Consider the following 12,332-nt stretch of genomic DNA (forward strand, 5'->3'; position numbering starts at 1 on the left):
TCGCCTGCATTGAGGTCAAGTTGAGTGAAGTGTTTAGCACCATTCACTTTCTCTATGATATCATCGATTGACAGTGTCAAGTGTTTTTCTCATTGGACGGCTTGGTTTGGTGATCGCATATCAACACAGATTCTAATGTGATTCTTGCTCTTGGGCTTCTTGACGGCTTGTATGGGTGAGACCCAAGGGTAGGCTCATCCCTTTCTCAATAATGTCAAGGTCAAGTAGGCGTTGAAGTTTCTCTTCTGTCTGCTTCCTGACGTGAAGTGGTATTCGTCACTGTTGATGCACGACTGGGGCACATTAGCTTGCATGTAACACCTTTCAGTTTGCCAATTCCAGCGAAGCGATCAATATGCAGTTCAAGAATGTTTTTGTTATGCGTAGGAATTGCGTATGTAACTGCGGTCATGTGAAGATCTGTTGCTGTGTTGAAACTGATAAACGTGCCACTTTCTCCAGATATGACATAGAATAGAGCATTGTTCTAGTGTCTTTGAATGAGACTTGCGTTTCAAAAGTGCTGAGAATTTTCAGCGGTCTGTTACTGTTGTGAGGGAAAATTTACGTATTCCCTGGTTTGCAGAGAATGGGGTAATCCTGAAGTTTATTGAACATTTTGTCTTCCATGACATTAACTGCTGCTCTGTATCTATGAGAGCATCTATGTCCAAACAGCCAATGGTCACTGTCGTATATGGCTGTTTGCTAGGTCTGAGAGAGAGGAGAAAAGTATGTTCAGAGTCTCCACCTCTACATTGGCTACATTGTCTCACCTTTTTGCTGTGGTGTGCATACATGGCAACCTTCTGTTGGTATTGGTCTTCGCAGTTGATTTTGCTGATGAACAACAAACATGAGCAAAGTGGTTGGGTTTTCCACAAGCTGTACACTGTTTACCAGTAGCAGAACACTCTGTCCAGTGGAAACATTCTTTGCAACTCTGTTTGTGAGACGGCTTTTGTTCCTTTACAGGTGGTTTCCTGGCACATGAGTGATGAATAGTACTCACAGGAGTTGAAATTGGAGTGTAGTAGTTACTGTTAGCAGTCTCAACTTCAGTAGCTCTGGACATGTTCAACATCACCAAAGTCACATTTGATTTCTAGTTGTCTCAATCCTATGCAATAGTGGTCAGTTGTCTTGTTTGTTTCTTGCTTCGTGCGTTGGAAGACAATAGTTTCGTATATGGTATTTTTCTTGGGTGTAAAGTAGGTTGTTAGTGTATTTTTTGCTGTGACGTACTCATTTTGCTCAGATGTAAGTATTTCAAAGATATCTTCCAGTTCTTCACCTCCATAGTGGAGAAGTCGGGCTTTTTTCCTTTTGTCATCTGTGATTACAAAACCTGCCATCGTGCCTTCAAAATGTCACAGCCACTTTTGCCAACATGGGAATACAGATGATGGCTTTGAATGAACATCGATAGATGGTAGATTCGGCATAGACAACATAGGCAATGGCAAACATTTAAAGAGCGCATGGATGAACTGCAACAATTGTTTATTCCTGTCTGGTGCAAAAATAAAATGGGAAAGGTAGCCAAACCATGGCTTACAAGGGAAATTAGCGATAGCATTAGATCCAAGTAAGAGGCATATAGATTTGCCAGGAAATACAACAGACCTGAGGATTGGGAGCAGTTTAGAATTCAGCAAAGGAGGACCAAGGGATTGATTAAGAAGGGGAAAATAGAGTATGAGAGCAAGCTTGCGGGGAACATAAAAACTAACTGTAAAAGTTTCTGTAGGTATGTGAAGAGAAAAAGATTGGTGAAGACAAATGTAGGTCCCTTACTGTCATAAACAGGGGAATTTATAATGGGGAACAAAGAAATGGCTGACCAACTAAATGCAGACTTTGGTTCTGTCTTCACAAAGGAGGACAAAAATATCATACCAGAAATGTTGGGGAACACAGGGCTTAGTGAGAGAGAGGAACTGAAGGAAATCAGTATTAGTAGAGAAATGGTGTTGGGGAAATTGATGGGATTAAAGGCCGATAAATCCCCAGGGCCTGATGGTATGCATCACAGAGTACTTAAGAAAGTGGCCCTAGAAATAGTGGATGCATTGGTGGTCATCTTCCAAGATTCGATAGACTCTGGAACAGTTCCTACAGTTTGGAGCGTAGCTAATGTAACCCCACTATTTAAAAAGGGAGGTAGAGAGATAGCAGGGAATTATAGACCAGTCACCCTGACATCGGTAGTGGGGAAAATTCTAGAGTCCATTATCAAAGATTTTATAGCAGAGCACTTAGAGAACGATGGTAGAATCGGGCAGAGTCAGCATGGATTTACGAAAAGGAAATCATGCTTGACAAATCTGCTAGAATTCTTCGAGGATGTAACTAGTAGAGTTGATGAGGGGGAGCCAGTGGATGTGGTTTATTTGGACTTTCAGAAGGCTTTCGACAAAGTCCCACATAAGAGATTAGTGTGTAAAATTAAAGCACATGGGATTGGGGGTAGTGTATTGCGATGGATAGAAAATTGGCTGGCAGACAGGAAACAAAGAGTAGGGATAAATGGGTCTTTTTCCGAATGGCAGGCAGTGATTAGTGGGGTACCGTAGGGATCGGTGCTAGGACTCCAGCTATTCACAATATACATTAATGATTTAGATGAGGGAACTAAATGTAATATCTCCAAATTTACAGATGACACAAAACTGGGTGGGAGGGTGAGTTGTGAGGAGGATGCAGAGGGGCTTCAGGGTGATTTGGACAAGTTGAATGAGTGGGCTAATGCATGGCAGATGCAGTATAATGTGGATAAGTGTGAGGTTATCCACTTTGGTAGCAAAAACAGGCAGATTATTATCTGAACGGCTATAAACTGAGAGGGGAATATGCAGCGAGACCTGGGTGTTCTCGTACACCAGTCGCTGAAGGTAAGCATGCAGGTGCAACAGGCGGTAAAAAAGGCAAATGGTATGTTGGCCTTCATAGCGAGATGATTCGAGTACAGGAGCAGGGATGTCTTGCTGCAATTATACAGGGCCTTGGTGAGGCCACACCTGGAATATTGTGTGCAGTTTTGGTCTCCTTATCTGAGGAAGGATGTTCTTGCTATAGAGGGAGTGCAGCGAAGGTTTACCAGAGTGATTCCTGGGATGGCGGGACTGACCTATGAGGAGAGATTGAGTCGGTTAGGATTATATTTGCTGGAGTTCAGAAGAGTGAGGGGGGATCTCATAGAAACCTATAAAATTCTGACAGGACTTGACAGGGTAGATGCAAGAAGGATGTTCCTGATGGGTGCGGAGTCCAGAACCAGGGGTCATAGTCTAAGGATACGGGTTAAACCTTTCAGGACTGAGATGAGGAGAAATTACTTCACCCAGAGAGTGGTGAACCTGTGGAATTCGCTACCACAGAAAGCAGTTGAGGCCAAAACATTGCATGTTTTCAAGAAAGAGTTAGATATAGCTCTTGGGTTCAAAGAGATCAAAGGGTATGGGGCGAAAGCGGGAACAGGTTATTGAGTTGGATGATCAGCCATGATCATAATGAATGGCGGAGCAGGCTCGAAGGGCCGAATGGCCTACTCCTACTCCTATTTTTCTATGTTTCTAACACCACATTGATCAGCAAAGCAGTGATAGTGCTTGATCACGGATCCGGGATCGTGTTCCTTTCGAAGGAAATTTCTCTGCAATGATCTGAGATTTCATTTTGTATTGATTGGATGGTTATTTTGCAGAGATCAGTGTGTGTGTGTTTCCACTGTACAAGCTTCCTGTGTGTCTCTAACACAGTCTCCAACTTAAAATGCTGTCTCAGAAAGCAGACAAAAACCTTCCAAAAGTTTCCCACCTGAAAGCAATGTTCCCTGTTTTTCACCATCCGTTTTCTATTTACCTCATTGCCATTGTGGTGTTCTCAGGAATGAAGTGAGGTTCAGCCAAGTTTAGTAAAAGATATGAGACTGCAAGCTGTTGAAAACAATGGATTCCTTTTTATTCTTTTACTTTCACTTTCCAGCCCCTCTGCTGGCATCTATGTGTGTGTATAGAAGCCTCAAGTGAACAAAATGCACAATGCAATTTTCAAAACACTACAAGTTCCATTTTCAGTGGTTCATAGCAACTCCTTTTAAATAGACTCTGCGGACTGTTTGCAGTGGTGCGCTGTTAAACAGACTCTGTTTGCTGAGTACAAAGGCTTTGGGGGCGCGCAATTGAGATCCATAGCACCACTGAAAACAGCGCTATGGAAGCCGAACACCCTTGTGGGGGTGCGCGTGGTGCAGCCAGTCGCTTCTGCTGTGGCCCGCATGGCACACCATGTTAAGAAAGGCACTCGTGGATGTCCCCTCTGTGCACCTGGAGCAGCTGAAATGGTGCTATCATGAAGTCACTCAGCCCTACCGGCTGATGTGAAACTTAACTCCCAAATTTGGACCACACGGGTCCATTGGATGAATTTACTTGCCACTCACTAAAGATCAAGTGTTCAGCTGCGAGAGGCCCCGCACCAGCATGATTTAAAGTGCCAGGCACCTAACTTGCAGGTAAGGTAATTTTGAATAACTTCTGATATTGCAAAGTCTCAGTAAGTACTGTGGAGTGTTTTTGGAGGTGTTGTGGTGAGTTCCCAAAATTGCCAGGGAGTGTTGCTGCATCCTCACAGGAAGGGAAGAGGATTTGGTGACCTTTCTTTTGTATTTTTGTCCACACAAAGTCTGCAACAGGTATGGGGGTACCAGTGGGCATTGCCTCTGGGTCAGTAAAAATGACAGGGTGATGGAGCAGAGACTGCGGAAAGGGAAAGCTCTGTGCAATATCCGTTGATAAGTTAGAGCCGGACTCCTCCGTGCTCCTTGACGCTGACATGAGGCTGTTTGACAGGCCAGTCAATGCATCCAGCATCCCAGTGAGCATGCCCATTAGCGTTCTCCTGAAGGCCACTCCATTGAGGTCCTCATCTGAGCTTGCTATAGAAGAACTGATCTGCGACTTTGCCCTCCAGTGAGCTGGCAAACAAACCATCCTTTCTCCCGCCTGGCTGAAGCCCACTCCTGCCCAGTAACTAACCATGTGCTAATCCCAACTCTATACTAGCCTCTAAGGTATGTGCAACACCAGTATCTGAGCTGGTGGCTGTGAATATCAGATCAAGTGATGGGCCCTCTTTATCAATTTTGTGCTGTTGCTCTCTCTCTCTCTCTCTGTCTTGCTGCTGGGTATGCTGTGGCTGGGCAGGTGGCAGTTCCTGGGTTTCTGAAAGCAGGAACTCAGAAGAGGAAAGTTGGCGTGAGTGAAGGGGGTTGGGGTGGGAAGCAGGAGGTCCATGTTCACACCAGCAGCAGCTTGCTCATCATTGCCAGATAGCAGGATGAGGGTGAGTCGAGAAGGAGATTAAGGCAGGAATATACCGTTATCCTCAATATTCTCATCGACAGCGGATGCCACAGACTCTGCTGCAGCCAATTCCATGATCTGCAGAACCATCTCGTCCACAGGGCTCAGAAGATGCAGGTGTCCTTGTCCCACACCATCGCTTCTCTGATCCCTCTATCGTGTGCCACCTTATCCTGAAAGATAGAGCGCAGACTGACAGTGATTTGTAGCACTGTGTTTGGGTGATGTGCCTGCCATACCTGAATAGCTGATGGTATGTGGAGGGAGTGATAGGTGCGTATGAGGCTGGCATCATTGGTAGGTATGTGAGGATGAGGTGGATTATCTGGATGTTAGGCGTGAGTCCTGACTCCCAGCGAGTACTGCAGGGTGAGTGATCGGGGTGTGGTGCATTGAGCACATTGAGAGGTTGATGGTGCACTGGGTAGGAAATGTCATATGAAGATGCATTCACTTACCTTGACCACTGGCATGAGGTCATTACACTTCGTGTGGCGCTGTTGCCAGGTACTCGGGCCCAGACTCCAGGCTTGACCTCCTTGGCCTCCTGTTTTCGCTCCCTTCTGCGGGTGGTCCTTGCGGGTCTTCTGGCCTCCCATGGAACCATGGCATCTCTCCTCCTGTCCGCCTCCACCACTAAGGCCTCCGACGCCACATCCCTGATCCTAGAGCCCTCTCTGTGCCCTGATGTTCCATTTTCCTTGTTTACAATGGGAGCTTCCCTTTTAGAGGGACAGACTGCCTTTAAGAACAGAAGGCCTGTTGCACTATGTGCTATTAGCATACGCTGCTTGGCTCCCTGCTGAGTGCACGGGAGGCACTCAGCATAACACCACAATCAGGTAAATGATGTGGCAGCACCAAATTTGCATTCTGCCTACCATCCACCTCAACTGGCACAGGCAGCCCCGCGCCCAAAAATTGCACAGACCAATTTTTGGCTTTGTATGCTGTGAAATAGACCGCTTGCTGTGATTCCTGCTGTAAGTCCCACCCCACCTTCAGCCCATAGGTTGACATAACACAACCCATTGGCTGACATAGAGGTGTCACTAGAGACTCTGATATAAGCCTTTAGAATTGTCATTACACCCTCCCACCAGTGACAGCACTGCAGCCTGTCCACCTGGTGTAAGAGTGCAGTAACGACATTGAATATTTACATACACACTTTGAAATCCAGCAACAGCTGTTTGGTCACTCACTATTAAAGGCCTGCTACCCAACTCGAACCCAACGGAACCCAACGACATGTGTCGGGTCCGGGTCCCAGTCCCGGTCGGACACACAAAGTAAGAATTGCATTTTGCTCTGCTGGTAAGTGTTAAAAGTTCAAAAACCTACCTGAGCTGGGAGTCCGGGACGTCAAGGAGGGAAACTCTGAGTCTACGCAGTGAGCGAGTGAGCATCTCTATGATGTCATCGTGTTTTTTTCCCTGACCTGGGCAGGCCTTTACTCACTATACCCCTCACCCCATGAAGGTGGGCAGCAGATCAACTACTGGCAGTCCTTTACTGCTCCCACAACCCCTGTACCGCCCTCCCCCCAGCGAAGTTGAACATTAATCCTCACCAATTGCCATTATAAATTTTGAGACAGGAATTCAGAATGGAACAAAAGTTGATGGGAAGTGTGTGCAGGTGCAATGTTTTCAATAAATTCAAAGCAACTACAGCAACTTGCATTCATATAGCACCTTTAACGTCCCAAGGTGTTTTACAGGGGTGATTATCAAAGTACAACACCAGGCCACATAAAAGGATATTGGGACTGGTGACCAAAAGCTTGGTCAAAGAGGTAGGTTTTAAGGAGCGTCTTAATGTAAGAGGTGAGGGAGGTAGATATCTCGCTAATTGCTCATGCTACAAATTCCACCCTTTCCCTCACCTCAGTCGCTGCTAGGACTCAACTTACTGATATGAGGCAAAGGAATCTGCCGCTTCTATTAACAAATCTAGCAGTTCCACAGCAAGAGACCCACTGTAAAAGTATCCTTTAAATTTGCTTTGAAATCACCAGAATCGCAATTTTGCTGTCTGGGAGCTTGTTCGATGAAGGGAAGCTCCATTAAATACCAATCAGGATCAGATTGTTTTGGCTCAGTGTACTACCAATCGGTCCCCAAACACACAAAATGACATTCACTGATATGGGAATTTAATAGGTGTGCGCCACAAGAAAATTCTTTTATTAACTCCTAATTTATCCCTGAGCAGTGGTATAATCAACCTAGTTGAATGTAAGCCCGTGTTGTCTGCATGTGCAGTTTCTACATGACCGGATGTCACTGTCTAATGCCCCTTTTGTACTTGCCTTACACGCTTTATGTTGTCCATTTCATTTTTTCCCAACCCCTTTCCTGCTCTCCGATTAATACAAAGATTAAAGGAAAACACTCGTGTTTTTACAGCAGCTTTCATAACCTTTCAGCCAGTTTTTGAAGTGTTGTCACTGTTGTAATGTAGGGAAACACGGCAACCAATAAACACACAGCAAGCTCCCACAAACAGTGATGAGATAATGACCAGATAATTTTCTTTTGTGATGGTGGTTGAGGGATAAATATTGACCAAAACACCAGAGAGAGCTCTTCAAAGTAGTGACGTAGGATCTTTTACATCCACCTGGGAGGGCAGACCCAGCCTCGATTAACATTTCATCGGAAAAGACGGCACCTCCAACAGTGCGGCTCCCACAATACTGCACTGGGAGTGTCTTTTTTTATTCATTCATGGGATGTGGGCGTCACTGGCCAGGCCATCATTTATTGCCCATCCCTAATTGCCCTTGAGAAGGTGGTGATGAGCTGCCTTCTTGAACCGCTGCAGTCCATGTGGGGTAGGTACACCCACAGTGCTGTTAGGAAGGGAGTTCCAGGATTTTGACCCAGCGACATTGAAGGAACGGCGATATAGTTCCAAGTCAGGATGGTGTGTGAGTTGGAGGGAAACTTTCAGGTGGTGGTGTTCCCATGCATCTGCTGCCCTTGTCCTTCTAGGTGGTAGAGGTGGGTTTGGAAGGAGCCTTGGTGCATTGCTGCAGTGCATCTTGTAGATGGTACACACTGCTGCCACTGTGCGCGGTGGTGGAGGGAGTGAATATTTGTGGATGGGGTGCCAATCAAGCGGGCTGCTTTGTTCTGGATGGTGTCGAGCTTCTTGAGTGTTGTTGGAGCTGCACTCATCCAGGCAAGTGGAGAGTATTCCATCACACTCCTGACTTGTGCCTTTAGATGGTGGACAGGGAGTCAGGTGGTCAGTTACTCCCCACAGGATTCCTAGCCTCTGACCTGCTCTTGTAACCACAGTATTTATATGGCTACTCCACTTCAGTTTCTGGTCAATGGTAACCCCTAGGATTCAACGATGGTAATGCCATTGAATGTTAAGGGGAGATGGTTAGATTCTCTCTTGTTGGAGATTGTCATTGCCTGGCACTTGTGTGGCGTGAATGTTACTTGCCACTTATCATTCCAAGCCTGGATATTGTCCAGGTCTTGCTGCATTTCTTCAGTGGGCTTCAAAAAAATGTACTTTGTTGGCTGTAAAGTGCTTTGGGATGTCCTGAGGTTGTGAAAGACGCAGCTTCTACCTTTCTTTCTCCTTCTCTATATCACGCCACGCAGTGCATTTACAACTGGGCCACTGCAACTCGCAATTTGAGGCTTCTTGTCACTCCCAGTAGAGTTGAATCCACCAATGACCTTAAGAAAAAGATCCCTCTGCCCCCAGGAATAGGTTTGCTCTGTGCTTGGAAAGAAGGAATTAGAATTAGTGAGGGATCTGCCATTTGCAGTGTTTCTGGAGTGTTGCCTGCTATATAACAAGTGGAAATCACACAGATGGAACCCTGTGTTGTGCTACCAGTTCTTTGAGTGTTTAGCTTTATGAAAGAATATAGCGTGCTGCCTTTCATGCTCGCTGTATACTTTATCTTTGACTGAGAGTGTGATTAAATCCAAGCTAGAAGGCTACCCAAATAGAAGTCATTGGCATAGAACAAGTAGGACAGATTCTCCATTCACTGCCTTCCAAACATCTGCCAGTCCCTGGCTTGAAGGGCCCAAGGCAGCACAGTGAAGAGTCATATCCTGCAAAGTGACAGCTGACTAGCTGGGCAACAAGTGGTGGAGTCCGCACAAAATTTACAAATAAGCACATTAACAGAATGACTTTAGATACTGCAGGATTAAAAAAATACCTGCAGTTGTCAGTTAATCAACACCAGTCTTATTGAAATCAATGAATAACAACAAATTGCATTTAATAACTCTTTAACGTGGTTAAAAACGTCCCAAACACAGCACAGATGCATATTCAGACAAAGTTTGACACTGAGCCACATAAGGAGATATTAGGGCGTATGGCCAAAAGCTTCTTGAAGGAGGAGGGAGAGGTTTCGGAGGGAAGTCTAGAGCTTAGGGCCTCGGCAGCTGAAATCACAGCTGCCAATGGTGGAGCGATTAAAGACCTGGATGCTCAAGAGGCCGGAATTGGGGAGCGCTGAGATCTCGGAGGGTTGTCGGGCTGGAGGAGGTTACAGAGAGAGGGAGGGGAGAGGCCATGGAGGGATTTGAAAATGAGAGCGTATTTTAAAATTGAGACATTGCCGGATCGGGAGCCAATGTAGGTTAGCATAGGGATGATGGGTGAATGTGACTTAGCCCCAGTTAGAATACAGACAGTCGAGTTTTAGATCAGCTCAAATTCTTCTTCACTCGTTTTTAGAGCTGAGGACCAATAAAAGCTTTGTCCGAATAGTGTTTAATTTGCCCTATCAATTAGCATGGTATCATTTTGGCTTTTTTGTTCTGTACAGTATGTGGTGAATATTCACTGGATACCTATTGGTCCAGATTTGCTCTAGACATTAGTTTCACTAACTTTTCTTTCCAGTTTTCATCTTTGTGTTGTCTTCTGCTATTATCATGCTGGGATGTGACTCCACAGGCCAATCCTGCCTATACCTGTTGTTCAGCAAAGAGCGAGTTGCATTTAAGAACTAACTTATCACATCGCTCAGAAATATCACAAAGTGCTCTGACCGACAGTCAATGCAAATAGACAAATGCGGAAATGATTTTGCACTGTGATGAGATGAATGGCCCATTACATCAACATCACCATCTTGCAGCCATATAGCAGCTTTAATGTAGTAAGATGACCAAAGGTAGTTAAACATTAACACCCAAGCCAAAGAAGGAGACATTAGGAAAAAAGCTTGGTCAATGAGGTAGATTTTGAGGAGTGTCTTAAAGGAGGAGAGATTTAGGGAGGGAATTCCAGAGCTTAGGACCTAAACCATTGTAGGCACCGCCACCAATGGTGGGATGAAGGAAGTGGATGATGGCTAAGAGGCCAGAGTTGGAGGAACGCAGAGTTCTCGGAGGGTTGCAGCTCTGGACCTTACGTTTTGTGCTCAAATCTTTGAAGTGGAACTTAAAACCCACAACCTTCTGACTCCGACAAGAGCACTACCCACTGAGCCACAACTGGGACTCCTGAGGTTATGAAAGGCACTATATGAATGCACCTTCTTTCTCAACACTGTTGTTTTTTGACTGCTTCATGTTGGTCTTATTGCAGGGAAGCGGATCGGGATTTGGATGGACATGTCAGCTTCAAGGACTTTGAGATCGTCATGGGCTTATAAAGCTTGGAGTGAGGAAAGATATTTCAGCCCTTTCAACCCCGGGCCCTCAACACTCCACAATGGACAGAAGGTGACATTGGGAGGAATTGGTCAACCAGAAGTGTTGTCTAACTGCAGTTTATATATTTCATACTCTACACCTGTCTGGAGGGGTCATTAATTCTGCAATCCAGTACTTTGAGGAGGGAGTGGATCTCTGCGAAATCACAGTCTCATTGCACTGTATACAAGAAACATGTAATTTTATATATTCCACATCATACGCCACAGTCTTGGTGGCGGATCCAAAGCGAATGGTTTTGCTCTCATAGTTGATGCACCATCTCCTGTCTCATGAAGCCATTCGAAACTGGCCAAATCAGCAGAAAAGATTGCGGAATTTTAAGCCCAAATTCCGTTCAGCGTACATCAAATTTCCGCAATCTTTTGCGCTAATTTAAAAAACATTGCCAACCACAAAACCGGTCATGCCCCTAGATTGAGTTAATCACAAGTTTCTGCTAATTGTGCTCATTTGCTGGTTCTAAAGTTTTTTATCAGATGGGAGGTGGTGGGGGGGGGGGTGGGGGTGGGTGGTCCTTTATCGGCACAATATAAAAGCATTTGAATATAAGTGTTCTTAAAACTCTGACAGAAGTAGGCACTGGGAATAGAAAGCAAGTTACTTTTGCAGTGTATTATAAAGAACAAACCTACTGAAACAGTGCAGAGCATTCAGAGACATGCTACTCTCACATGAACTATTTCTCCATGAATGGCAATTAACCTGTTACAGACCTCTCTCTCTCTCTCTCTCTCTCTCTCTCTATCTATCTATCTATCTATCTATCTATATATGTGTGTGTTTTATTTCTTGCACCATTAGTATTTACTGATATTTCATGCCCCAAATCACTATTTAACAACAAATAAATATGGTTTTTATTTCAGATTTCCAGCATCTGCAGTATTTTGCCTTTATTTTAATAAATATGGCCATTGTTTTAGCCTGAAAATTTGATTTGTGTTTAATGTCCACTGACCCAAATTGAGTATGATCTAGAAGCACATTTACAGTTCATTCGGCAATGAGATTGCTACAAAAAAATGCTTTAGTCCTCAGGAGGCACAACTCTACAGAGGCAGATTACTGAAAAGTGACAAATCACAAGGGACAAGATGCACATACAGGAAGCGGTGTGAAACTTTTAAGACATAAAATAGTAACGGTTTCTGAAAACTGTAACCCATGAACCTTGTCTTAGAATGTCTGGGCAAAGATCATTATATGTAAGTATTACTACTCAAACAACTTCAATTTCTTCCCCCATCAT

The 12,332-nt window shown here is 44.8% G+C and overlaps 1 protein-coding gene across 3 annotated transcripts in view; it reads left to right on the forward strand.

Moving 5' to 3' along the window:
• efcab11 (EF-hand calcium binding domain 11) overlaps positions 1-11,559 on the forward strand; it is a 127,589-nt gene extending 116,030 nt beyond the window's left edge. Inside the window, exon 6 of one of the 3 annotated variants that reach the window (XM_068038254.1) lies at positions 10,953-11,559. In XM_068038254.1, the coding sequence (XP_067894355.1) occupies positions 10,953-11,019 (67 nt within the window). In that variant the 3' untranslated portion in view covers positions 11,020-11,559. The remainder of the gene's footprint in view (positions 1-10,952) is intronic. The other 2 variants (XM_068038252.1, XM_068038255.1) reach the window with 2 other exon arrangements.
• The last annotated feature ends 773 nt before the right edge of the window (positions 11,560-12,332 follow it).

Source organism: Heterodontus francisci, chromosome 9, assembly GCF_036365525.1.
Source record: "Heterodontus francisci isolate sHetFra1 chromosome 9, sHetFra1.hap1, whole genome shotgun sequence".
NCBI classification, from domain to species: Eukaryota; Metazoa; Chordata; class Chondrichthyes; order Heterodontiformes; family Heterodontidae; genus Heterodontus; species Heterodontus francisci.